The sequence below is a fragment of the Lissotriton vulgaris genome, chromosome 10 (assembly GCF_964263255.1).
Source record: "Lissotriton vulgaris chromosome 10, aLisVul1.2, whole genome shotgun sequence".
Classification (NCBI taxonomy): domain Eukaryota; kingdom Metazoa; phylum Chordata; class Amphibia; order Caudata; family Salamandridae; genus Lissotriton; species Lissotriton vulgaris.
Window position 1 is genome coordinate 72,243,159 of NC_141698.1, and position 26,417 is coordinate 72,269,575.

A 26,417-nucleotide genomic window follows, 5' to 3' on the forward strand; every position below is an offset into this window, starting at 1 on the left:
GGGCGCGTATTTACATTTTCAAAAAAACTTGACAGTGCAAAAAGAAATGCTTTAGCCCCGAAAACTTCAACAAATGTCACTGCAGTCCAAGCCAATACTAATCCATCAAGTTCAGAGGTACAGCTCACTCAGTAGTAACTATGAGTCCGATGAGGGTATGTCAAACAACCAACTAATGAAACTACCAACTGATTATACACCATCAGAAGAATTGGGGTTTCTCATAGAAGACCGGCGCCACACACTTCGTTCGTACAATCCTACGAAGAAAAACGGCGATGCATTAACATCTGTCGAAAGCGAAGGCGAAAAGCACAAAGGCAGAGGCAGGGACAGCGGACCTCCAACTTCTATCTTTAGGTTTATGATTCTGTCCAGGAAACAATTTTAAATATCCTCAAGCACGTGTTGATGTGTTCAAATTCATACGTAAATTGAAACTCATGAAACATTTTAAACTCCACAAAGTCAGTGAAACTTCTACTACTAATAGACCGAGTATGACAGAGGAAGAATGTGTACAAGTCTCAGATCTCCCCCTATTAATATCAATGCATGCACTATCACGAGAAGAAGATATCACCACAGAATCCACTCAACATGATTCGTCTGATCTAGGTATGCAGTACAATGATCCAACCCCCTTTCGACCAGCATCAATCTTCATGCCTATGATGCCAAAGGATGCTATTGACGTATGTAGTGATAGAGTTGTGGAAGATTTAAAACAATTAAATAGAACTGTATTGCAAAAGAACAACAACGTAGGCACACAGAAAGACAATACTCTACACTAATGCGAAAACTACAAAAGAATGACAGCATCATTATTAACAAATCTAGTACTATGGCCTCGCAATCTATACATGCAGGAAGCGGAAAAACATCTAAGAGATCCTGAGTGCTATAGAAAAGCTGCATTCAGTGATCTCAAGTGCATTAAGGAATCAGTTTTTAAAGAACTCTCCCAATGGAAAAGAATGGGTCTCCTCAGCAAAAATGCATTTGGATTTAAAAGAAATGACTATCCTACTACACTAGTTCTGTATTTTATTCCTAAGGTGCACAAGAACATAACTCCAGTACCGGGAAGGCACATAATATCGGCACAAAAAGGATTATTGGAACCTATGTCCAAATACGTCGACTACTTCCTCCATGAGTATGTAAAAGCGTTACCATCCTTCATAAGAGACACTGGACATTTCCTATCTAAAATACAGAAAATAGAGTGGAAACAAGAATGTTTTATTGGTTATGGACATAAATTCATTCTATACCAGTATACTACATACTGATGGTATAGCAGCGACCAAGCATTTTTTATCCATACGTAATCGCAAGTACAACCAGCACAACAATATGCTCTTAAGTATGATCAGCCTATGCCTGAAAAATAACTATTTTATTTGTAATAAAGAAGTGCACCAGCAGCTACGGGGAGTGGCGATGGGGGCATGCTTTTCTCCCAGCTATGCGTGTTACCACGTTGGCTGGTGGGAGGAGCGCATCCTCAGACCACCCACGGTAAGCTGTTTGCTGCACATGTCAGGGAGTGGTGGCATTTTATCAACAATGTGTGTGTCATCTGGGAGGGATCTATTGAATCTGCATATGATTTTGTTAGTGAGATTAACAAGAATGAATTAAATCTAAGCTTTACAGAGGAGGCAAGTGTGGAAAGAATACAATTCCTTGATGCTGAGGTTTACATTCATGAGAACACTATCCACACTAAACTACTCAGGAAAAGCACTGCAGGCTATGAAGTGCTAAATGCCAGTAGCTCCCACTCCAATCACTTAATTAAAAGCATCCCCTATGGGGAGTTCTTAAGAATAAGGCTAATGTGTAACACTGAAGAGGATCTCAAAATTTGCCAAAATGAGGACGTTTCAGAGATTCAGGGACCGCGGTTACAATGAGAAGGATTTAAGAAAGGCCATTACTAAAGCAAACAACACAATTGAGGCAAGAGGGACAGCTAGTACCATCAGTACAGACATTTCCAGTATGACCAACAAAAATCAATGTAAACAAGAAAATATGGTGAGGCTCGTAACATTATATAGCAAACACGAAAAACAACTAAGAAAGATCATATCCCGAAACTGGCTTATTGTTAAAACCGATTTGACTGTCACAATTGGTACCAGAATATCCTATGATCACTTTCAGACGTGCTCCCTCTATGAGGGATGCACTAGTGAAAACAAGTCCTGAGGTTTTTAGCACATCGAATTGGCTCTCAAATAGAGTAGTTTTTTTAAAATGCAGCTCATGCAGAGCATGCAAATTTGGGAATAACACTAATAGCATAACAACTGCGTTTGACCCTGAACCAATAAAAATTACAGAGTTACTTACATGCCGCACTGAATATGCAGACTACGTATTAGAATGTTCTTGTAAGTTAAGATACGTAGGAAGCATAAAACTGCAAGCATTTAACCGCATATTGCAACATTTGAGGGCTATTGTAAACTCCGACCCTAGTTACCCAGTGGCCAGGCACTTTAAACATGTACACAATAATGATTTAAAATAACTACAGTACTATGTGATTGATACAGTGCCTAGTCACTGAGGGGTGGCAACAGGGAGAAAAAAACTCAGGCAGCTTGAGTCTCATTATATAGTTACACTCAATACTAAAATGCCAAATGGTCTTAATACTGGAGAAGAATTACATCATTATTTATGAATTACACTGTATGTATATTCCGGGGTTTTTGTTTGGTATTTTTTAAGTCTGTTGTACATTATTTTTATTGCACCATATTTTATCCAGGTTTTTAGCCTATACGGGGACGTGGTTTTACTAATGGGTTTTTATCTGGGTGACTTGGTTTTAACCAGTGATTTTACCAATCTTTTATGTGGCTGAAGCCTAGGGTTTTTATGGTAATAGCGCTAAATATAATGATTATTAAGTAACGGTCTCTGCATCCAAGAGTTTAAAGATATGGAAGATATATATGATAGGTAGAGCAATGTTGTAGGGTTATTACTTGCTGAATATGGATGATAAATGCTGATACACTGAGGATTAATGGTTATGCTGCCAATTTGCACAGTATTTTGATGAAATGAATCATAATTGCGCTAGCACTTTATGTGAACAGGTAGATTGAGTTTGAGTAGAAGAGCATCTCATGGTTTTACCTCTGAGATAGTCTAAAGTTATGAGGTTTTTTTTTAAGTTATGAGTTTTTTTTAAATAACTGGTGATAGATCAGGAGTAGACTTAATTGTTTAATTTTTTAGGCACTTGCACTTTATAGCTCACTTGAGATTTATTATTATTTTTTATTGTATTATACTGCCTGATCGTATGTTGATTTCAATAATGTACAATGTATGGATTGGAAGGATATAGTACGTTTTCAATCTCCATGAATCTGAAAAAAGGCGGGCAATGGACACCAGTTTTTTTTTTAATGCTTGACACTATTTATTGCTGATTTGCCCTTGGCTCGTCATGTGAGTAAGACAGTGTTCCACTGTCGAAACGAGTCATGCTGGGCACTTGCAGGACAATGATAACGCTAAGAATGAAGCAATAAAAACCGCACTTTACTGCTAAAGATACGCTGTGGTCCGTACCTGATTGTTGGGATTTCCGGGAATTTTCAGGATTGTGGATATGATATGTCATTTGAGATGTCATCAGTGATGTCACTTACCTTGTCATGAATGATGTAATATGTGACATCATCAGCAGTGGATTGCGGGTGCGCGAAATATAGTTAGTACAACTAACTATATAGGAGCAATTTCAATGGTTTTGTATGAGTGAAATGTCCAGCTAACTATAACACCCCTAAAACGTATAGTTATTTGAGTGAATTTCAAAGGTTTTGTAAATGCTAATTCCTAACTATATAAGGCCTGAAACCTATGTTTTTTTCCGTGAATTTCAAAGATTTTTTTAATGCTAATTCCTAACTATATAAGACCTGAAAGCCCACCAGGAATCTCCAGTATGCGCCAGGTGACTGCATTGCAGAGAGGTGTAATGAAGCCACGCCCCTTTTTACACCTCTCTGTAACGCAGCCCCCGTGCATGTTTGAAGAGGGGGAACTAATTCCCCTTGCATACTGGGGGCCAACTAGCCCACCTGGAACCTCCAGTATGCGCCAGGGGCTGCATTGAAGAGGTGTAATGAGGCTATGCCCCTTGTTACACCTCTCTGCAACGCAGCCCCCTGCCGCGTTTGCTGAGCGGGAACTAATTCCCCTTGCATACTGGGGGTCCCTGGGGGCCAACTAGCCCACCAGGAGCCTCCAGTATGCGCCAGGGGGCTGCATTGCAGAGCGGTGTAATAAGGCCACACCCTTTTTTACAACTCTCTGCAATGCAGCCCCCGTGCATGTTTGAAGAGGGGGAACTAATTCCCCTTGCATACTAGGGGTCCCTGGGGGTCAACTAGCCCACCTGGAACCTCCAGTATGCGCCAGGGGGCTGTATTGCACAGAGGTGTAATGAGGCTATGCCCCTTTTTACACCTCTCTGCAACGCAGGCCACTGGCGCGTTTGCAGAGGGAGAACTAATTCCCCTTGCATACTGGGGGTCCCTGGGTCATATCTGCCCAAACACCGATATTCCGAACGATTGAAAATGACTTTTCTTGAGAAACATTTGGATTTGGATTATCATGTCCTATACTTTGGAATTTTTGAAAGACTGACTTTGAGGATGCTATAAATTACTCAAGTCTGCCCAAATTGTGTGGGTAAAATTGATACCTAGTCACTTTGAATAAGAATGTACTTGCGTCTCGTCTAACATTTGGAAGAAATATCTAGTTATATGACAACAGGATACCAACATAACTTGAAGGAAATAAGAACGCCCTGAAGAAGTTCTGTTGTACAGAACGAAACGTTTCGGCTGGCTGTGGTACATAAACTTAAGGAAAAGAAAAGCATTTGAATATACACCAAGATTCAGCGCTTCAATAAGGACTCTAAGTGATATGATTTGATTGGACTTATTGTGCAAGTGGTGCTGTGCCAAACTTTGGAATATTCTCCACTACTCTCTCTCTACTACTCTCTCTCTACTACTACTCACTCTCTACTACTCACTCTCTACTACTCACTCTCTACTACTCACTCTCTACTACTCACTCTCTACTACTCACTCTCTACTACTCACTCTCTACTACTCACTCTCTACTATTCACTCTCTACTATTCACTCTACTACTCTCTACTACTCACTCTCTATTACTCACTCTCTACTCTCTATTACTCACTCTCTACTTCTCTCTACTAGTCTCTACCTCTCTACACGCACACATATACACATATATTTATAAATATGTATGTGTATATATATATATATATATATATATATATATATATACACATATATAATCTGTATATCTATATAAATACAAATATAAATGCATGCATACATATGTATATATGCATACATATGCATGTTATTTACATGAAAGTTTAAAAAAAACACTAATAAAAGCAAAGCTGGAGGAGGAGCTATGCCGTGAACCAAGATGGCCGCATAAGCTCCCGGCTCCGCCGACCTCCACCGGCGGCCCGTCAATCCTGTTTTCTATCCTCTACCCACGCCCTGGGCCTGGATGTATGAAGGTTGCCTGATGCCAACGGTGTTTTCCCGGATTTTCTGTCCACTTCAGCGACGAAGTTATGTCGTGTTCCATTTTTGGCCTATTCCCGGGCTGCCGCCGGGACCTCGATTTTTGAACTACCCGAGAGGGACCTGATCAACATCGGCTATGGGACCGCGATTGTAGCAGGTCTTCCAGGCCTAAATATTTTTTCCACCTTTGAGTCCCTTGTCCTCGTTGATGGATGATGCCGGAGTAGAGACGCTGTGCTGTGCTGTGATCCTCCTGCACCGTGACTGTGGGTTGTGTGCCTGACCCTCGTTTCCCGCCCCGGGGGCTGACGGGCTGCACCCACGGCCGGTGTGTGTGCTGAGTTTGCTGGTCTGGGGCGCCCGTGTTGTTACTATCGCCAAATGTGTACCCGGAGCCCGGCGATGTGGGCTGGAGATTGTGTCCCCCTCCGTCCTCTGGACCCCGGGATGGAGGGGGTGGATGGCACACATTCACTGAGATCCGTAATGGCGGCGATTGGGGCGCTCTGCTCGCAACTTACCGACACATGTGTCTCCCTGGCGGCGAAACTGGATATTTGCTCGCGACCGGCCACAGACGCTACAGCGCCTGCACAGAAATCTGCGGCCCAGTCGAGTGAATTGACCCGCCATCTCGAGGAGCCCGTGCGGCAGCCCGACTTTGTTTCTCTGAGAGTCGGCCTCACTTTTCCCTCATCCTCTACAGTACACGGTCTTCCCTCTACATCTCCTATCCGATGGTGTATCGTCGCTGGCTGTCCTGCACTTCCTTGTCGAGTCTCAGGGTCCCCTCTACGGGGCTCGCCATTTTCCTTTGTCTCGGCCCATCTGCATGAGGGATGCCGCCATTTTGTGACCGGACTTTGTTCCATCTTTAACGCCCTGATCGGCCACGGGCGCTTTGGCTGCCTCTGGTCGGATGTGGCTTGGTCGGGATGTGCTCCGGCACGGATTCGCACTGGTCAGGGCTGACTTTGACTTTGAGGTTTATCCGTCCCCTTGCCACTGCTTCGGACCATCTGAGACGCTCCCTTTGTTTGCAACTGCTATGCCTTTGGTAATGGATCTCCTCGTGAGACTTGCAGGGTTGACTTCTGTTTCCCTGGGGTTGCTCCGTTTAGTTTTGCCGGGACTGCACCAAATCTCTCACCAGGCTCGGGGTAGAGGGAGGGGGGGGGGGGGGGGGTTTATGGTGACTATCCTCCCCGTAATGTTGTTGACTGTTTAGTATTGCTTGATGATGATTGTGTTATGGGGGGGTCGCCGCTGGTGGGGGGTGCCAGGTGTCCGGGGGCTTGATTGTTTTTTCTTCTCCTCCGCTTCTTCTTATATTTTCCCTTCTGTGGGGCAGTTTCGGGGCGACAGGCACGCTGTTAGTGGGTTAGGCCGTAGCCATTACAGGGGTGCAGGGTGGCGGGTGTGGGGGGGGGTTTATTATTTTAGTTTGTTTTGTTCTATGGTCCCTATCGCTCTTTTCCGTCTTTGGGAGGGTTCTTTCCTCTTTAGTAGGGTTGGCTGTCTCTTGGCCTCGCACCCTTCTTTCTTTTTTCCGGCTTTTTGATGAGCCTCTGTTTTTCTATTCTTGGGGGGTAGGTTCTTCGGGGTGATTTTAGAAATGTGGATTATTGTATTATGGTTTATTGTCCAATATCGTCGCCGTGGCTGCCCAGATTGCATAGATGCTTTTGCCATTGCCTATCTCCGATAGTACTTGGGGTATAATCCCTTTCGTCTCCTTGGTGCTTCTATCCTTTGAGGTGTGATGTCCTTGTTGTTGCAGCCTCTACTTCTCTTCTAAACTTTTAAAATGAAAACCTCATATCCGGTTTGCGAGTCCCACAACCACTCCTTATATATTTCGTTATATCCTGTTTACTGACTTGCTCTAGTTTCTCCTGTTTCATTGACTGTTTTTGCGGCCGGCCACGATGGTTGTGGGCTTGCGCATGTACCTCCTTCTTTTATGAATAAAGGTTTTCCAAAAAAAAAAAAAAAAAAAAAAAAAGCGCAAAGCTAAAAAGCCACCTCATTACAAACAGAATGGCTTTAACTTAAACGGGGGTGAGATCTATTGCACTTTCAATGCTTGTTTACTTTGGTTCCATCAAGAAGGCATTCAGATGTGTCACAAATTTGCCATAAATTCTGAATGTTAGCACTTTAGTTGCTCATTAGATCACTGTAGTAAAGCTACTGCTCACCAGGGAAGTCTGCTGCTGGTATTCAAAGTGCATGTTTCATTCTGCATGTCAGAATTTTTTAATGAAATTGAAGAGGATTTGAGAAGTCACTCAAAATGTGCCCTAATGTTTCTTTCTGCAGCACTAATAATACTTTCTATGGCAAAATATATCCCCTCATTTTGTTCCTTTTTAAATTAAATGTTTTAAGAGTTACCACTTTATTCCAATCAAGATGGCTTCAGGTGTGCTATACCTTTGTAATAAGTAGGACTGTTAGCGCTCTAGTTGTTCTTTAGAACACTATGGGACATTCTGTCATTGGGCTATACTTGGGCTACATCTGGGTGATATTTGGGCTACATTTGGGCTTTTGTCTCTGGTGGCCATCTTGGGAGACTGCATGTCAGAATTTGTTAATGAAATAGAAGAGGATTTGAGAAGTCACTCAAAATGTGCCCTAATGGCTGCAGTAGAACACAAAGGAATTAACTGACAGTCTCTGTCGTTGTTGGATGTGCATGTTTTACTGAGAATGTCCGACTTCATTCTCACATGACTGAGAAAGATAATGTGAATTTACAGAAAATATGCTTTCAGTTTAGCTTATAGATCCCCTTCCAAACCACTGTGGGCAAAGCATGAGATAATAGTTTTCTTTCAAACATGATTCATGATATCACAGCAGAAGGCTTTTTCACATGGTAAAATCACCTTAGAACACACCACAATTCCTAAAATTAGTATAGTACCATCAACAAATGATTTATAATGTAACTAAAGTCCTAAAACCCTCTATTAACAACAATGCTTTTTAATGAGGTGCTATCATGTATATTGGTCCCAAGATGGCTGCCAACACTTCTTGGATGAAGTGCTGACAGCCAATCAGATCAGATGTTTGGTTAGGCTCCGCCCAGATATATGTGTTTTTGAAGTTCATTTTCATAAAAACCACTGGAACAATTTTCACGAAACATAGCAAAGGCACATCTGCGTACCAGTCCCTACAATTTTGCAAAGTTTGGCGTTATTCCGTTCAGCGGTTCGGGCTGTAGACTTGTCAGACCGTCCTATGGAAATTAACATGGGGAAAACACGTTTTGGGAACCCCCCTTTTTACTCAGCCCCCACTTCACGAATCCCCCCGAAACTTTCAGGGAAGGAGCGGAGCGGAGCTGGGCAAAATTCTGGAAAATTACACGCAAATTCCTCAACCGGCGCCAAAGTTATTCCCAATAGAATGTTGCGGATTTCCTATGGTAGCTAATCCTAACTATATATACCTACTGGTTATCGCCAGTAGGTTATATATATATATATATATATATATATATATATATATATATATACACACACACACACACACACACACACACACGCATCACAGCCACTGGCTCACATCACAATGACAATAACCACAAAACTCAATATATCACCTGATGCAAACACTGCCCACTTCTGGCCGGGGGAAGTCTTCAAACAGATCAGAGCTCAGCAATTAGGGTCCAATCCAAGATAGACACGTCTACCCTCGCTCGGAATCCAAACTCCCAAACTTCCGCCAGACCAGTGGAGGCTCCCCCTTTTAATACAAATCCAAACATAATGAAGCTTCTAGCAAGCCTCGCCCCCTCGTTCTCATGAGAGCCCGTACCAGTCTGCTCCAAGGCCACGGCATCGGTTGATCAGGCCTTTACTATGGCTTCAAGACGGACCATGTACATTCCTATGATAAGAACCGGTTTTCTCTAGTCAGTAAAGTGTGAAAAACAGGGGGAAGAGCAAAACATGTCCTCCCCACTTTGCAGCTACGTGCACGCATAGAAAATAGCTTCAGTCGTGAAAATGGAGTTAGTTAGGCCATGCACACAGAAAGGCCCAAAGCAAGATGTAATTGAAAAGCAAGATGACATGAAAGCATGTCAAACCCAAGCACTGCCATGAAGCAAGGTAAAGTCAGAAAACAGAATGACATTAAACCATGTCGAAGGCAATAGTAAGAACTCATAATTCTCACCAATGCACAATACAATACACATTCCTGCACAACTGCACACCTTCAAATGCACATCCCACGCGCTCCGCTCTTGGCAAGACTGTTCAACTCCACAACAGCTCCAATTGAAAGCTAGATTACAGGACAGACGAGAAGCAGGCATATGCAGGGTAAAATAACACACTAAAGTCAGTTAAAATGGTGGTGGTGGAGGGTCATCATAGGGTGCCAAAAATCACTAAAGTGGCTCTCTTAATACATACATGTGAAGTAGATAATGAATTTGTTAATGGTGTTAGAGTTGATGCAGTAGTCTCAAGACACAGATTGCCTCTGAACTTCCAGGTGGGAGGTGTAGGGGCTTCAATGACAGGGTCTTCATAGAAGACGGTACCTTACTCTTTGAAGATAACGGTCTTACACATCAATGGGTTCTTACTCATCAATGCCTAGATCTTCAGTACTGATTGTAGGGCAGCTCTCACTGATGGGATGGTAGTCATTAACGCGGTCTTTATCAACAGTTGTCAATATTATGGAATAACACTCACTGGTTCAATTATCGACTGTAGGTTTTATGGCATATGTCTTACTCTTGCTGATGGAGACGCAGATAGTGGTGATGATTTTTTGAATGTGGCTTGACTCTGGATTCTGCTGTTTAAATCTCACAAAGACCAGAGATCAGTACCTTCAAAGCAGGCACAGAGGATCTTCTTGGAACTTGCACAAGGCTCAATAGAAGCACCCATGAGAGTATCTTTTGAGAAGGCCTTCTTGAATTTGTGCTTCTTTCCTTTTATAGCGCTCTTCTTTAAGGACTTTCCAGGAGACTCAGCATCTAGAAATTGCAGCAGCCAACCCTGCGTCTTTTATGGGTTTATTGCTGAATGACAGACAGATGCCACAACCGCCAGGTGTATTTCCAGGCTTGCGGAGGTAAAATTTACAGAGTGGGTCTTCAAAAAAAGATTCCCCCCACACACCTCTCATGGTTTGACGATTCTTCTGGGAAGCGAAGCTTCAGCCCTGGGTCCATCAAAATTAAACACTTTAACCTCACCCTTTGAGTACAGAGGCTCAGACATTGCCTTTATGCTGCATTAGAAATGAGATAGAGGTCTTTCCAGACAAAGTTGTTCAAAAGGACATTGTGAGTAAAAAACGAGTGGAGCTTAGGATTCATTGTTGCTTGCTACCACACAGAAATTCTGACAGTTGGAGCCTCTGAGGGAGGTTGGAACCCTGGTCTCCTCACCTGATCGGTTAGACATCAGATCATAAAATAAGGTGGATGAGCTACTTGTGTCTCATATGTTCTTCCATTATTTTTAATGGCATTTGCTGTATTGAAATGCAAGCGTGAAGCCAGGGGATACCTCAAGCATATGAATCTATGAAAGATATAATGCTGAAAAAATAACAATACCACTTTGTAAGAAATCATTTAAGGACCAGTGTATTACTTTTGTTGAGGCCCTGAAACAGGACTGCTAACATAGTACAGCATCACCTGACACTTGCAACTCTGAATTGCTAAATATAAATAAATAATCCAGAGATCCAACGTTTCTGGCAAGGACTGCTACAAGTAGGAAAGTCAAAGAACTCTGGAAGTTCCAGAAGTATCTGCAACTATAACATTCAGAACTTAGGGCCATATGTATCATAGTTCCGTTTTGCGATTCCTAAATAGCGATTTTTAAGGAATCGCTATTTAGGAATCGCAAAATGGTATGTATGAAGAAATTCGCTTTTTATTAGCGATTCCTTAATCTTCCTTAATGCCCAATGGGCATTTATGTGCGTCATATGCCACCCTCACAAATCCTCACAAAATTGTGATTCCTTAAATGCTTAAGCAAAATAAGGAATCGCAATTTTTTCCGATTCCTTATTTTGCCAATTGTTACATTCCAAAATCGGTAAAAAGGCTGTTTGCGATTCGCTTTAACGAATCGCAAAAGGCTTGATACATATGGCCCTTAATGACATACAAAAACAAGCCCTTCTCATTTCAGTCTTTTTTGTGGCTGTCCTCACAAACTAGAATGATTTGAAGGTTAATCTATGCACCCAATCCTCCCTTATGCCGTTTAGAAACGGCTTAACCCCTTAAAACAAATCATGTTAAATAAAAAATTTGTCACGCTTTTATACATTTCTTTCGTCACTAAATAAATGTTACATCAACATTTAGACAAGTTTGAAACCCACATTCTCATCTAATTGCATGCAATGCTGGTTATAAGGCCCAAACGGATGCTGGCAATGTTTGCCTTTTTTAAGGAATTGTGATATTTTGATATTAATCTACTGTGATTTTTGAAAGCTTCAATAGCAGGTTGGCTGTAAGGGGCAACAAAAAGGAGAAAGGAAAAGTTTTAGGAAGCAGTAGGGTAAATCAGGCTGAATTAGGTGTGTGTGACTAGTTACACCCCTTTAATGGTCTCATCGTTTTAGGAGTCAGTTGCGTAAGACTGATGGTGGAAGTATCGTGACCTGCCTGTTTATTTTCTAAAATATGTTAAACAGTGCTCCCAGGGGCAATGTATTGTGATAAAGGAGAAACACAAATATAATGCATTGGTCACAGTGATTTGCAGAGCACATACCACTCTATCAATCAATAGCATGCTGTACACATTGGAAGCTTTACAGAGGGTAGTGTAAGAAGAAGGGACAGAAGATGATGTGTGGGTATAGAACATCAAGAGCAGGAGGTTTTATTTTGGTGAAGAGCTAAAGAGGCACTGTGGTGTGGCTTACAAGGGAAGTCCGGTGCAGCTTAACACGAGGGTCAGGCAGCAAGGTGAGTGGGGAGCTGCAGGATGAAGTTGTGTGGAAAGGCATGGGAGAAGAACTCTTCTAGAGAGATCAGGAATCCAGGTGGCTATTCTGTGATGAGAGGTTGGTTTCATGTACATTTTCAGCACTGTGATGGAGCCTTGTAGAAATGAACAGGATTAGTTACAAGCTCAAGAACCAATTTAAAGAATCGTCATAAATAAAAAAAAAGAGTAGCTATAGTTCACTGGTCTTACTTTAAAGGTGTGTATGTGACTTCTGCAACTTCGATCCCAAACAACTCTCTGGCAGAATTCTTATAGATGTGCTCTAAATATCCACCGGAACCTCCACCAGAGTGGCTTAAAAGCTCTTCTTCAAACATGTTGCTGAACCTACAGCCCAGGAAAGGACATAAAAATTGATTATTTTTGAGAAAAAAGTGAAAGTAAACTGTTTGCCTCCTGCCACTTCACTCAATATTGATAAATCATCAATAATGTAATTTAACATGTTATGAGTGATTTAATATGTGAGGTCATAAACGGTGTATGGAAGGGGCAGATATACTAAGCTAGGTAAACTACAACTAAATAATTTCAGTAGTTTTTAAATACTACTTATCTTATTATAAACACACCTAACTATAATGTCACTTAAATCAGAGTTTTACCTGGGTGGGAGTTTGACACCTGGCCTGACTTGGAAGTAGGCCCTGTACCATACCCCATGACATTAATTAATTCTATGGCAGGACCGGAGGCTTCGGATTATGCCATTCTTTCTGTCGCTTTATTTTCCACAGCAGCAAGAAAAAATATATAAACAAACTACTTTTCCCATGAACATTCGGGAAAAACCCAAAATCGAACATGAGTCCTATCACAGTGTCCATGCACCGGCAGCTCCCATCATGCTCTGCTGTCGTTTCCTCTTCCTTCGCTGCTCAGCAGCAAGTTAAGTTGTTTTTTTCTTCTCTCCTGGGTTTGTGGGTTCTGTGGCTTGAGCGTTTGCCCCTAGGGTCAGGCGCTTGTTTTGTTTTTCCCTCACAGATTCCCTTTTCGATCGCGGGACGCTTCGGCGCTCCTCACGCGATTCTGGTGCCCAGTAGTGTGCAGTGCGGTTATCTCACCGCTAGGGGTCAGTGTCTCGGTTGCTGCGGGACCGCTGTCAGACGCTTTCTGGAGCGTTCTGGCGCGGTATTTCCACCAGCGTGTAGCCTGTACCCGGCCACCCAGCTCTGACACCCTTCGGGGTCGCAATTTAGGTTTCCCCTTGCTTCCTTGACGCCCTCTTTGGGTTGTACTGAGACTTTGAACACCCTTCGGGGTCGTAATTGTGCCGGTGTCCGGCGTGGGAACGCTTCGCCAGGTGGCGCCCCTGAAATCTGAGGGCTGCAGCGTTTCCAAAGGCTAGTCCCGTTAATTGTGTGCCTTTGGCCACCCATATCGCTGGGACCTACCCAGACCATAGAGTGCCCTTTGGGGGTCAATTCCGGTCTCTTTGGCAGACCTCTCTGCCCTTTCGAGCCTAATTTATCTCAATATGCAGAGGGAGTCGGACCAGTATACAGAGGAGGATCCTCTGAATTACGTCCCCTTGGACGATGACTTATCAAGCGGTCGACGACTTGATCTATCGGGCGGAAGACCAAGCAATGGTACCCCTTGAGCAACGGCTCTCGGTGCGGTGGGATGAGGCGTATGCTAAGCTCGCCGCTCTTATCCCTATGCCTGCTCCGGCCTCTGGCCTGGGCACGTCCCCTCCTCCCCCTCCCCCTAAGAAGCCTTGTACTGAGTGGGTTGACCCTTCGGCTTTCGCGAGGGTGAAGAAGGCCTTTATGGCCTTGGAGGGCTCCCAATCCCCTCAGGCTCTTCCCGTAGAGGTTCCACCTCCTACACCCGTACTATGTCCCCAAAGCCGCGGAAGGACGATGACTCTCCGGACTCTGAGGAGGAGGCATGTTCCTCCAGGTCATGGCTGCCATCTCAACCATCCACCTCCGCGGGTCCGTCGGACATGTTGGACACCAGCCAAAGCCTTGAGTGGGTCATATGATCCTCTCCCACAACAATTGAAATTAAATGTATTTATATTGGTTGCGCGGTAATAAATTGTGTGACTTCGTTTAATGATACACTTAATGCAGAAACATGTTTTATTGGGGCACATATATTGGCATTGGCGCTACGTAAATACAAATGTATTTTACAAACTCATACACCTGTGTGTGCGTGTACCTCACCTCGCGTATCTCCCTCCTGTAACCCACTCCTCTCATAACCCTCCCCTCATCTTACAACCCCCTCGGATATGTGTCCCTCCTCTCGTATCCCACTCCCTCACCCGTGCTCTCTTTTTGCTGCATTACCGCGCGTGTCGTTCCCTCGCTCCCACACGGCCCCCTCGCTGCTCTGAATACCAAGTGCCTCTCGGTGCATGTGCTCGCCATTGGCTGGCAGAAGCCGAGGGTAGTTGGGATCCTCCTGCCAGCCCCGTCGTCGCAGTGAGCCTGACTCACTCCGTGGCGAGGTCGCAGCTGGCCCTGATCCGCAGCAAAGGATCCTGTCAGGGCGCGCGAGGCTCCCAGTCATGCGCGTGGCTCCGGGGTCCTGTCAGCGGTGACCAGGGCGGGAGCACGTGGCCCCTGGGAGCGCGGACTTGGGAAGTTGGTGGGCGCCTGGCTCACTGCCCTGGCAGCGTCACCTCCTCTACCTGCCAGCTGTAGATAGGGAAGCCACCCCCCGGGAGAGGACAGGGGCACCAGCAGAGCTCTCTGCCAGCGAGAGAAGATGATCGGGGTGAACTGCATCAACAGCAGCGGGGCCGGGCGCCTGCGCTCCCTCTCCATGTGCTCGGTGCGCTACGGCTGGAATTACCGAGGCATGGAGACATTGCTACGGGTGGCCCCAGCGCTCCAGGACCCTCAAGCCCGTCCTCTACACCGACCTGGTGGTGAGCCGCCTGCAGAACCGGAGGAAGAAGAAAACGGTAATTGGTGGCGGGGAGCCTGGCCGAGGTGCCGCGGGCACCTACGGGTGAATGGTGGAGCCGACACCGGGCGGTGGGATTGGAGCGGAGTCATCACGTGATCAGTGTTTAATGAAGAGGATCGTGAAACTTAATGCAGAGTAGCGTACCTACGGAGGAGTGTTTAAATACGCTCCAGCGTATATGTTACAGACGTGTATTTCGAAAAGACCGCAGTGCTTAATTTGTAATAGAATGAGTGCAGGTGATAAAAGTTCTGCTCAAATACCTGCTGCGAGTGGTAAACGTCAGCGCACAGAATTCAATACATATCCTGCGTTAGTCTTTTTCCATGAGACACCCCGCCCCTATATCTTGTGCAAGTTCCTGCTTTCTCCCTTCTGCAATGGCTTTCCAAACTTGCTTCTTTCCCCTCTCGTCCTCGCGGTTAATGTCTGATGAAAAACAAGAAACAACGGCACAAACAGGGGGGCAGAGGCTTACCTCAATGCTTCGGTAGACCCTGCTCGGAAAGCACAGCATCCTGTAGGGATTCGGGGGCGTGCTCTCCCCTTCCAATTGGCTGGAAGGTAAAATTCCAGCCAATGGCAAGAGGAGGGGGCGGGACTTAAAAAAAAGACCCAGAAACTCCCCCGAATCGCGTCAAGGCGGGCCCTGAACTGAGTGACGCTCCTCTCCTCCGACGCTCCTCTCCTACGAGGCCAGCCAATGGAGAAGAGGGGCGTGTTCAGGCCCCCCTACTACACTCATAAGATTTCGGCTTTGCCCACTGCTTACGCAGTGCGACGGTAGCCGAAACCTAAAAATATGATGAAGTTTGATTGCTTATCCAGCCTTTCTTTCACTTAATTCATTTGCAGGGAAAGTGTGTTTTTTTTTTCATCACCTGTATGCAAACTCTCTAAGGTCAGAGCATTCACGCTTATATTGCTGTCTAGCTCCCTCGGCCCAACCACTACCGCAAGTTACTGCTCCAATTCCTTGTCCGTAGATGTTGTGGATTCCTTGGAATCAAATGTCACTTTGGGTAGCCTCTGATTTCCTTTCTCCATGGTCGTCTCTGTAAAACATTCTGCGTGATGCTTAGGAGAGAACCAAAGAGCCTGCTACAGAACCCTGATGGTGAAATCGCAACCCATGCCAAGTTAAACAGGGCATATACATAACATGGGTATGTCAACTCCCCAGTCTGCATCGGTCACACTCTGGGATATGATTATTGCTCAGTGACCGAGGGCCCAACCAGCTTCTCAAGCTGCACTTCAGTTCTTTTGAAACCTTTGTTGCCAAGCAAAGTATTCCAAAGTATAACACACTGGCAAAATCTTAAGGCAGCCGCTTGGTCTGCTTGTGTCATGTAAACCAACCAGGCTGCATATCAACTCCACATAGACCTCACAGCACTCAAAGTTCCAAAGTGGCCAAATTGGTTGCATCCCTGCCTCTGTACACCCCTTCGATGCTCATGACGAGCTCAGCCCGTCATGAGGCACAGTGGAGCTGTGCTGATGACGAGCTGAGCTCGTCATGAACAATGGTAGTCATGAAATATCAGCACAGGAAAAAAATCTCCCTAGCAGCCAAGGTGTTAAGAAGCAGGAGGACACAGTCACTTGCTGAGAGCATTTACAAGCAGCTGTGCTCTTGTACCAATTACGGAGCCTAACAGGCCTGATATTTCCCCCATCTTCTTACTGGCCACTTTCTTCACTTTGTCCAGCCAGGGTACAAGTTGCTCATTATACATGCTCAGATCCTTTCCAATACCTTCTTACTGGCCACTTTCTCTATTCTGTCCAGGCAGTAATAGCTCATTTTACATGCTCAGATACTAGATGGTCATCTGCGGATGGGGTGAGTACTTGCATCCAAAAAAGGTTTGCTACTTAGCCTCTTATATTTACTTCTAAATACTTACGTTGATTTGCATGCATGGAGATAGGATTTTCTATTTGTTCATGTCAGCTTTGTTTGTTTAGGTGTAGGGTTTCACTTTGCCAAGATTAATCGTGAAACCAACAAATTTCAAACTCTGGTACTATTGTCTGAAAACATATTCATTGTATGTACTTCACAGTCGAGAGATTATGCGTTTATGTTTATTGTCAACAGCTGTAAATGAGAGGACAAAAAGGAGCAAAAAAAGACGCCACCTTTTAGCTATAATCTTTCATCAGCTACTCATCTCATTTTTATATATGGCTAAACAGCGCAGCTGCCCGCAAGATATATGGTTACCAATACTTTAAAATATACATAGAGTGGGCTTTGGCTCCTTCCAGAGGAGTATTACTCTCTCACATCTTGCTATTGGCTATTTGGTGTATCTATTGTTTGCCTTTTAAGGAAGAGTATCCATTGAAATGCATGAAGGACTGACTATCTTACATCTGAAAAGCACATTCAAACATCATGATGTATTTCACATTCAGTTCTTTATCTCCTATATGTATTCTATACAGAAAGCTAATTCACCATAGATACATCAAATTTACAAAAGCATCTTTTAACAATGCAATTGTCCAGATAACTGTCAATGAAATTCTAGGCCTAACTTTCTGCACCATTCCAAATAACCAATGTATCCAGTTTTCCTGTTAGGGGGACCTAAAAGGAGACACTATTGGGCAGACATCTAGAACGGAACATATTGGCATATCCAAGAATGAAATCTGATTCTTACTGTGTATCCAATGTGGCTGGATTGAGATCAGACAAAGACACTCCTTCATGTTCCAACATTCGGACCACCTCTCCTTTAAAAAAACATAAAACAGTGACTATTAGCAGCCAACATGGTAGATTTGAGAAGGTAAGACAGAATCAGAAAGTGCAGAACCTTCATGGCTTCAAATAGCAGCGTGTATTCTAATGACAACAAATCAAATTCATATAAACCTATGTATCCTTGTAAAATAATAGTTAACCTTTTAAAAGTATCCTTTCACTGGAAACAGAGTAACACAGGAGCAATTGCTACCACACACTTTGACAACACACTATATGAGCAATCTTACAGAGATGGGTTTCCTTTTAAAAAGACTAGCAACCATCTTACAGTCAGGAAGCCTTTACCATACCCTCCTTACCCAGTAGTAATAAAATCAATGCATTTATTAACCCAGGGATGCAGAGCATATTATTTGTATCCAATATGATATGTACTACAAGTGATCAGGTACAAGGTAAGAAAGTAGCAGAGAACAAGCTTCGTACCGCAAGCCCCAGATTTTCAATTGTGGTCTGCAGATCTCAACGTCCAACTATACTCTAATGAAATCAACTGTGTTTTACCTGTAGTGACATCATTTTTAATGCAGAGCATTCGATTTTGACATAAACGGGGTCAGTATATCAATTCAGCCTAAAGCATAACTGTCAACATGATTAATCAGTGGAGTTAACCCAGAGATATTATTAAGTCTATCACATTCCAATATGGCGTTCGCGGCGGTATTTGGGAACTAGTGAGTTTTGGGATTAGTCAGTTTTTTAGTATCATGCACGGAGGTGACGCATAATAGATGTCTATGGGAAAAGCGGAAGAGTGTTAATTTCGAAGGAGTTTGGTGATATTTGAAGAGCGTGAACGCAGCGTATTATTAAGTTTTGAGCATATTTATAATATTGCATCAGGAAACTTTTGGTGGTTTCTTGTATTTTTTCATTCTGCAAACTTTTGAACAGAACATACTACAGGTATGTGTTTTTATCCGATCAGGCAGAGTCACATTTATTGAGCGTTTTTCCAGTAGTTGACACGGTTTATATCGAATATGCTACTTACCAGTATGCATCTGTTCTTGGCATGTAGGGCTGCTGACATTCATATCTGTGCATAGATCGCCGCCTAGTGTTGGGTCCGGATGATCGCACATTGTTGTCCTGGAAGAGTCTTCGAAGTATCACGAGATAGGTGGCTCCTCCCCTGGACTACAGTGCGCATGGGCATCGACTCCATCCTCAGATTGTTTTTAGCCATTGTGGCAAAGATGGAGTGAAACTCTGTGAATGATGACCATGCTAGAAGTATGTGTGAATGCTGCAGCCGCTCAGGCGCCGAGGAGGATGGCGGGCGATATGAATGTCAGCAGCCCTACATGCCAAGAACAGATGCATACTGGTAAGTAGCATATTCGGTTTGAGGCATGTGGGCTGCTGAATTCATATCTGTGCATAGATTACATAGCAGTCCCTCCATTAACGGTGGCCGCCTCTGCCAGCTGCAGCAGTTTGGAAAAGTGTTTTTAGAACAGCCTGCCCTACAGCTGCCTGCTGTTTGGAGTGCACATCAACACAGTAGTGTTTTGTAAATGTGTGTGTGGTAGACCATGTGGCTGCTCTACATAGGTCTTCCAAAGGAATATTTCCAAGGAAAGCCATGGAGGCCCCCAACTTCCGGGTGGAGTGGGACCGCGGTGGAATGGTGAGAGTGCACTTGGCTTTCTGATAGCAGATCTGAATACACTTAACGATCCACCTGGCTATACCAGCCTTGGAAATGGGGTTGCCTTTGTGTTGTGGCGAAAAGGCAACCAACAGTTGTTTAGTCTTCCTAAAATCTTTGGTCCTATCAATGTAGTACATTAAGGCCCTGTTGACGTCAAGTGTGTGGAGCATCCGCTCCGCAACTGACTCTGGATTTTGGAAGAACACAAGGAGTTCTATAGTCTGGTTTATATGGAACTGAGAAACTACCTTAGGAAGGAACTTGGGGTTAGTGCGAAGCACCACCCTGTTGGAATGAATTTGAATAAATGGCTCTTGGATAGTTAGTGCCTGGAGGAGTTCACTAACTCGTCGTAGCGACATAATCGCTATCAGGAAAGCCACTTTCCATGTCAAGAACTGAATCTCGCATGAATGCAGTGGTTCGAAAGGGGGACCCATCAGCTTGGTGAGGACCACATTCAGGTTCCACTTGGGAGCTGGTGGTGTCTGCGGAGAAATGACTCGTTTGAGTCATTCCAGAAAGGCTTTAATGGCAGGCACTCTGAAAAGGGAGAGGTGCTGTCTGTTTTGGAGATAAGCAGCCATTGCGGACAGATGTATACAAATGGAAGCATAGGCCAGATTACATCTGTATAGATGTAAGAGATAACAAATGATGTTCTGAATAGAGGCACCCAGCGGGTTAATGTTGTGGTCTGCACAATAAATGACAAACCGCTTCCATTTCGCCGCATAGCATGCTCTGGTGGTGGGCTTCCTTGCCTCCCTGATTATGTCCATACAGTAAGGAGGTAAGTTGAGGTAGCCAAACTCTAAGACCTCAGGAGCCAGATCGCCAGGTTGAGCTGTTGCGGATCTGGATGCTGAATGTCGCCATGGCTCTGCGTCAAAAGCTTGGGTGTGAGGCGCAGCCTTTGATGCGGTACCACGGACAGTTCCAGAAACGTGGTGTACCATGGTTGGCGAGCCCACGTTGGAGCAAACCAGGATGAGAGTCATCGAGTGCTGCTTCAGCTTGCATGCCACCAGCGGTATTAGAGGTGCTGGGGGAAAAGCGTACGCAAATTTGCCTGACCAGTTCATCCATATCGCATTGCCCTGCGACTGTGGGTGTGGAAACCTGGCGGCAAAGCTTCGGCATTTGGCGTTTTCCTTTGTGGCGAACAAGTCTATCTCTGGATGCCCCCACCTTAGGGTGGAGTACTGATGGATGTATCCCCCACTCGTGCATTTGGTGGCTGTACCTGCTGAGCAGGTCCGCCATCTGATTGTCCTTGCCCGGGAGGTGTTCCGCCATGAGGAAGATATTCCTTTGAATGGCCCACTTCTACATGCTCTGAGCCAGATGAGACAACTGTGGAGAGTTTGTACCTCTCTGCTTCTGGATGTAGTACATGGCCGTCATGTTGCCCGTCCGGATCAACACGACTTTGTTGCATAGATGTACCTTGAATGCTTTCATTGCCATGAAGATAGCCATCAGTTCTAGAACATTGATGTGCATCTTCCTTTGCTGTGGTGTCCATAGTCCCTGCACAGTGTAGTGGAGTACATGAGCTCCCCAACCCTGGAGAGAAGCGTCCGTCGTCAGAATGATCTGTGGCACAGGCTCCTGGAACGGTCGTCCCTTGCAAAGGTTTTGTGGATTCCACCAATGCAGAGAGTTGTATGCATGACCGGTCACCAACACTAGGTCTTTCAACAGTCCGTAAGCCTGAGTCCACTGACGTGCTAAGCACTCCTGAAGCGGACGCATATGTAGTCTCGCGTGCAGGAGGCCATCATGCCTGTCAACTGCATGAACACTCGTGCAGGAAGCGAGTGTTGAGGTCTGAATTTCTGTATCAGCGATTGAATGCTGCTGACCCTCACTGAATTTGGCTGTGCTGTGGTTGCCAGAGTGTTTATCATCGCACCCAGATACTGCCGTATGTGGGCGGGTTGCAGGTGGGACTTTGGGTAATTTAGTGAGAATCCCAGATCGTGAAGAAGGTGAATGGTGTGGGACATGTGGGCGGCACACTGCTGGGCTGACTTTACCTGGATGAACCAGTCGTCCAGATAAGGGTAGACGTGAATGTTTTGTCTCCGTAGGTGTGCCGCCACCGTCACCAGGCACTTTGTAAACACCCTGGGTGCCATGGTGACTCCGAAAGGTAAAACCTTGAACTGATAATGTTGGTTTTGGATGGTGAACCGGAGGTATTTTTTGTGTAACGGGTGCAGCGGAATATGAAAATATGCATCTTTTAGATCTAAAGTTGCGAGAAAATCCCCCTGACTGAGCAACGGTAGGACTTGCTGCAGTGTTAGCATGTGAAAGTGCTCCGACAGAATGTACTGATTGAGGGGTCTGAGGTCCAGTATGGGTCTGAGGGACCCGTCCTTTTTTGGTATCAAGAAGTACAGTGAGTAAACTCCTGTGCCTCTTTCTTTCACAGGCACAAGCTCGATTGCCCCTTTTTGCAGCATGACGAGGACCTCCTGCTGCAATAAGTGCAAATGCTCGGCGGACATAGGACGGTGTCTTGGGGGTATGTTGGGTGGAGTGGATATTAACTCCAGACAATAACCGTACTGGATAAGCTGTGTGACCCACCTGTCTGTGGTGATGGACTTCCAGACTGGCAGGAACTGTTGAAGTCTACCCCAACAGGTGTTGCGTGGTCAGGGGCAGTGACAAGGCGTCACTGTTTGTTAGTGGCGGAGGTTCTGGAGTTGTTGTTTCCACGACCTCTGCCTTTGGCGCTGTTTCCACGATATCCACCTCTACTTTGTTTGCTGTATGTGGTCTGCGTGCCGCCTTTATAGTACTGTGTGGTTTGGGAGAGCTGGCCTCTGGAAACACCTCTATTGCTTGAGCGACAAAAAGAACCACCCCTGAACTGCTGCGACTGTAGAACCCCCATGGACTTAGCAGTCTCAGTGTCTTTTTTGATTTTTTCCAAGGTGGTGTCCACCTCTGGGCCAAATAGATGATCAGGGTTTACTGTCCGATTTAGAATGGTGGTCTGTATTTCTGGCTTGAACCCGGAGATTCTGAGCCAGGCATGTCGTCTCAGCATGACACTAGTGTTAACAGCTCTGCCCTGCCTGCGGTGTCTACTGCGTCCAGTGCACATTTGATAGAAGCATTTGATATGAGCTTCCCTTCTTGGATGAGCATCTCAGCTGCCTCTGTGTATTCATCTGGCAGGTGCTGAAACAGGGTCTCAAGTGTGTCGTAATGTGCCCTGTCATACCTGGCTAGAAGTGCCTGAGTGTTTGAAATGCGCCAGATATTGGCCGCTTGAGCTGCCACCCTTTTCCCTGATGCCTCAAACACCTTAGATTCTTTATCTAGGGGAGGACCATCACCCGTTGTTTGTGAATTAGCCCTCTTCCGGGCATTAGAAACAACAAGAGAGTCCAATGGCAACTGTCCCTTAATGTAAGTAGGGTCTCCAGGCGCCGGTTTGTACTTTTTTTCAATTCTGGGGTTTATCACCCTGGCTCTTGTAGGCTCCTTAAAGATTTCCCCAGCATGCTTCAAGACACCCTTTAACATAGGCAGAGTCTTGACAGTCCTCTCTGAGACGGAAGAGGTGTCAAAAAGAAAGTCTACTTCAATGGGGTCAGCATGGAGCTGGACGTCATAATTCCTAGCTGCCCTTTCAATGAGGGCATTAAACGCTGCTGAATCCTCAGTAGGCGACGTTTTTACAGCATACCCTTGAGTGTCTGAGGTAGAGTGAGGATCACCTAGGTCAGCAGCAGCTGCCCAGGGTTCATTGGTATCATCTGGATCAGTGTATACAGGATAGCTGTATTCATCATGATCACCTTCCCCAGTGTCCACATCCGAATAAGTGGGTGAGACATCATGGCCACGTGGAGATACCGGTTCTACAAGAACAGGTGTCGAAGTAGAATCCTTTTTCTTCTTCAATGGAATTTTATCGGACTCCATTGGCTGTTCCGGGGCGATTTTCCGCTTATAAAGAGAAAGTCTGCCTGTCTCGGCATCGATAAACTGTTCCCGTTGCTCTTCCAACGAGGACTGTCGATGCTTTATGGCCGGGACCACAGTTGTTGACTTCGGCACCGAGGACACCTTCTCGGGCACGTCGGTGGCCATTTTAGGGGCGAAAGCCCTCAGCACCACTTTCGGCGGCAGCATGAAGTGGATGGGCGTCGACGTCTTCTGAGGTTTCTCGGCAGGCTTCGAAGGTGGAGGATCTTTAGGCCCGACACTTGAGGCCTTGTCCTTGATGCACTTTAGGGAGTCTGCCACCTGCTTCAAGAATGAGGCAGACGGCCGCGTCGACTCGACGGAATCCTTCGAGGCACCACCAGGCGTGGACTCGTGGGTCGTTCCGCTCTTGGCCTTGTCGAAGCAGAGGCTCGAGAACCTTCGGATCACCGAGTCCTTTGTCGGTGTCGACTGTCTTCGGTGCTGATTTGTTTGGGTCGACTCTCCTGACCTTTGCCTTCAGCGTGCTAGACTTCGTCTCGACGCCCTTGAGCTGTTTCTTTGGGTCGATAACGCTCTTCTGCTTCGTCGGTGCCGACAGGTCCGAGGACTTCGAGCCGACCAAAGCAATACGCACTTTCGGTTTCGATGTAAGCAGCAGTGCTTTCACTTGCGTCGAGACCGAAGCTTTTACTTTCGGTTTAGATTTCGCAGGTTGCGGCTCCTTAGTAATGTCCGAAGCTTAGCCCGTAGAACTTATTGGAAGATCTTGGGTAAGGCCTAGTGGCGATCCCTCGACCTGAGCCTTATGAAGCGTTTCGGCCCCAATGTCAGTGTGCGTGCTTAGCTCCTCGCTCGAGCTATCTACAATTGGCCCCAAAGGCCCCGTCGTCGTCTCCTACCTAGTCGACGACTTCTTCCGCTTTGAGCATTTCAACATCTGCATCGTAGTTGGAGTCGACCTCTGACGCGGGATTCGACAGGTTCTCACGAACCTCCCGGTCTGCTCCATCATCCCCGACATCGAAGATGTCTACAGACTCCGGTGTAGTCTGCTGGGCTTCCTTGCGCGCAGCGCGTCGATGCAGGAGTGTCTTCTTGGATCGAAAACGGGAAGAAGCCATGCAGCTGGCTTCATCATGATCCGGCGATAGACACTTGTTGCACACCGGGTGGACGTCGATGTGGGGATACTTGGAGTTGCACACGGGACATCTCTTGAACGGGCTCCGTTCCATGATGGTTCGTCGATAAGGCCTCTGGCGTCGACCGGGCCTTCAGCGTCGAAAAGCACGAGGCTCTCCTGGAAATCCGGCTCAGAACTGAGCTGGAAAGAACCGGGCACCGAACGCAAGACTATACCGACGAAAAACTAAAGGCCTTTTGGCCTTAAGAAAACTTTTATATCGATTCTGACTAGAGTGAACCAATATACATCCGAACCCAATGGTGGAAAAAACAATCTGAGGATGGAGTCGATGCCCATGCGCACTGTAGTCCAGGGGAGGAGCCACCTATCTTGTGATACTTCGAAGACTCTTCCAACACAACAATGTGCGATCATCCAGGCCCAACACTAGGCGGCGATCTATACACAGATATGAATTCAGCAGCCCACATGCCTCGAACCGTTTTTATCGTTTTCTAGGTCGAGGTTTATACTCAACACCAGCAGGTATGAAAACAGGGCATCTTAAGTCAAACACCGTGATTTCTCATGAGTAGTTCGTTATGAACGGACAATTTGGTTTCATACATATATCAGACAGCTTTTGTCTATTTTTAATTTCAGTACACATCGTTGGCATTACTGTGAACATACTGGTAAGAAAACCTTTTATACACATATGGAAAATGTCATTGTTCACCTAAATGAGTGTAGTTAATATTGTCAGGTCTCATTTAGGTTTCTCTTCATTACAGACGGTACACACTGTTTACCAACTCTAGTGACTACAGGTATGACTACAAATATTACATTAAGAAACAACATCAGCACCCATGGGCACATACAACAATTATATATTTTCATTCATTTTTTCTCTTTAGAGTGGCCCCTGAGGAAGGTACCATCTGAGTACCGAAATGCATCGGGCACGCAACTAAGATGTGATATGTTCCATTACTGACTAAAATTGTTGGAAAAAGATTATGATACATTGATTTTGTGAATACGCTGTGTTAATAAAATGTATTGTTATTGATTCAAAACATGTGATTTAAAACATGAACTTGTTGAAGTGATTAAGAAAAATTTAAAGAATGTGAAGTAATTGAAAAAGTATTGATTGAGTTTGAACAGTGTTTAAGGTGTGAGATAACACCACGTGAACAGTGCGTGACTGGACTATCTATTTTGGCTAGTCTTAACTACAGTTCATCCAAGGAGTGACAACCCTTATCAGTCACTGCACCAGTTGATTAAAA

General features: G+C 45.2%; 1 protein-coding gene across 3 annotated transcripts in view; it reads right to left on the reverse strand.

Moving 5' to 3' along the window:
- Nucleotides 1–26,417, reverse strand: part of LOC147684688 (hydroxyacylglutathione hydrolase, mitochondrial) — a 699,222-nt gene that overhangs the window by 606,548 nt on the left and 66,257 nt on the right. For all 3 annotated transcript variants that reach the window (XM_086940518.1, XM_086940519.1, XM_086940520.1), the window contains exons 8-9: nucleotides 18,270–18,342; nucleotides 12,853–12,990 (exon numbers count right to left, since the gene is read on the reverse strand). In XM_086940518.1, coding sequence (XP_086796644.1) covers nucleotides 12,853–12,990; nucleotides 18,270–18,342 — 211 coding nt within the window. The remainder of the gene's footprint in view (nucleotides 1–12,852; nucleotides 12,991–18,269; nucleotides 18,343–26,417) is intronic.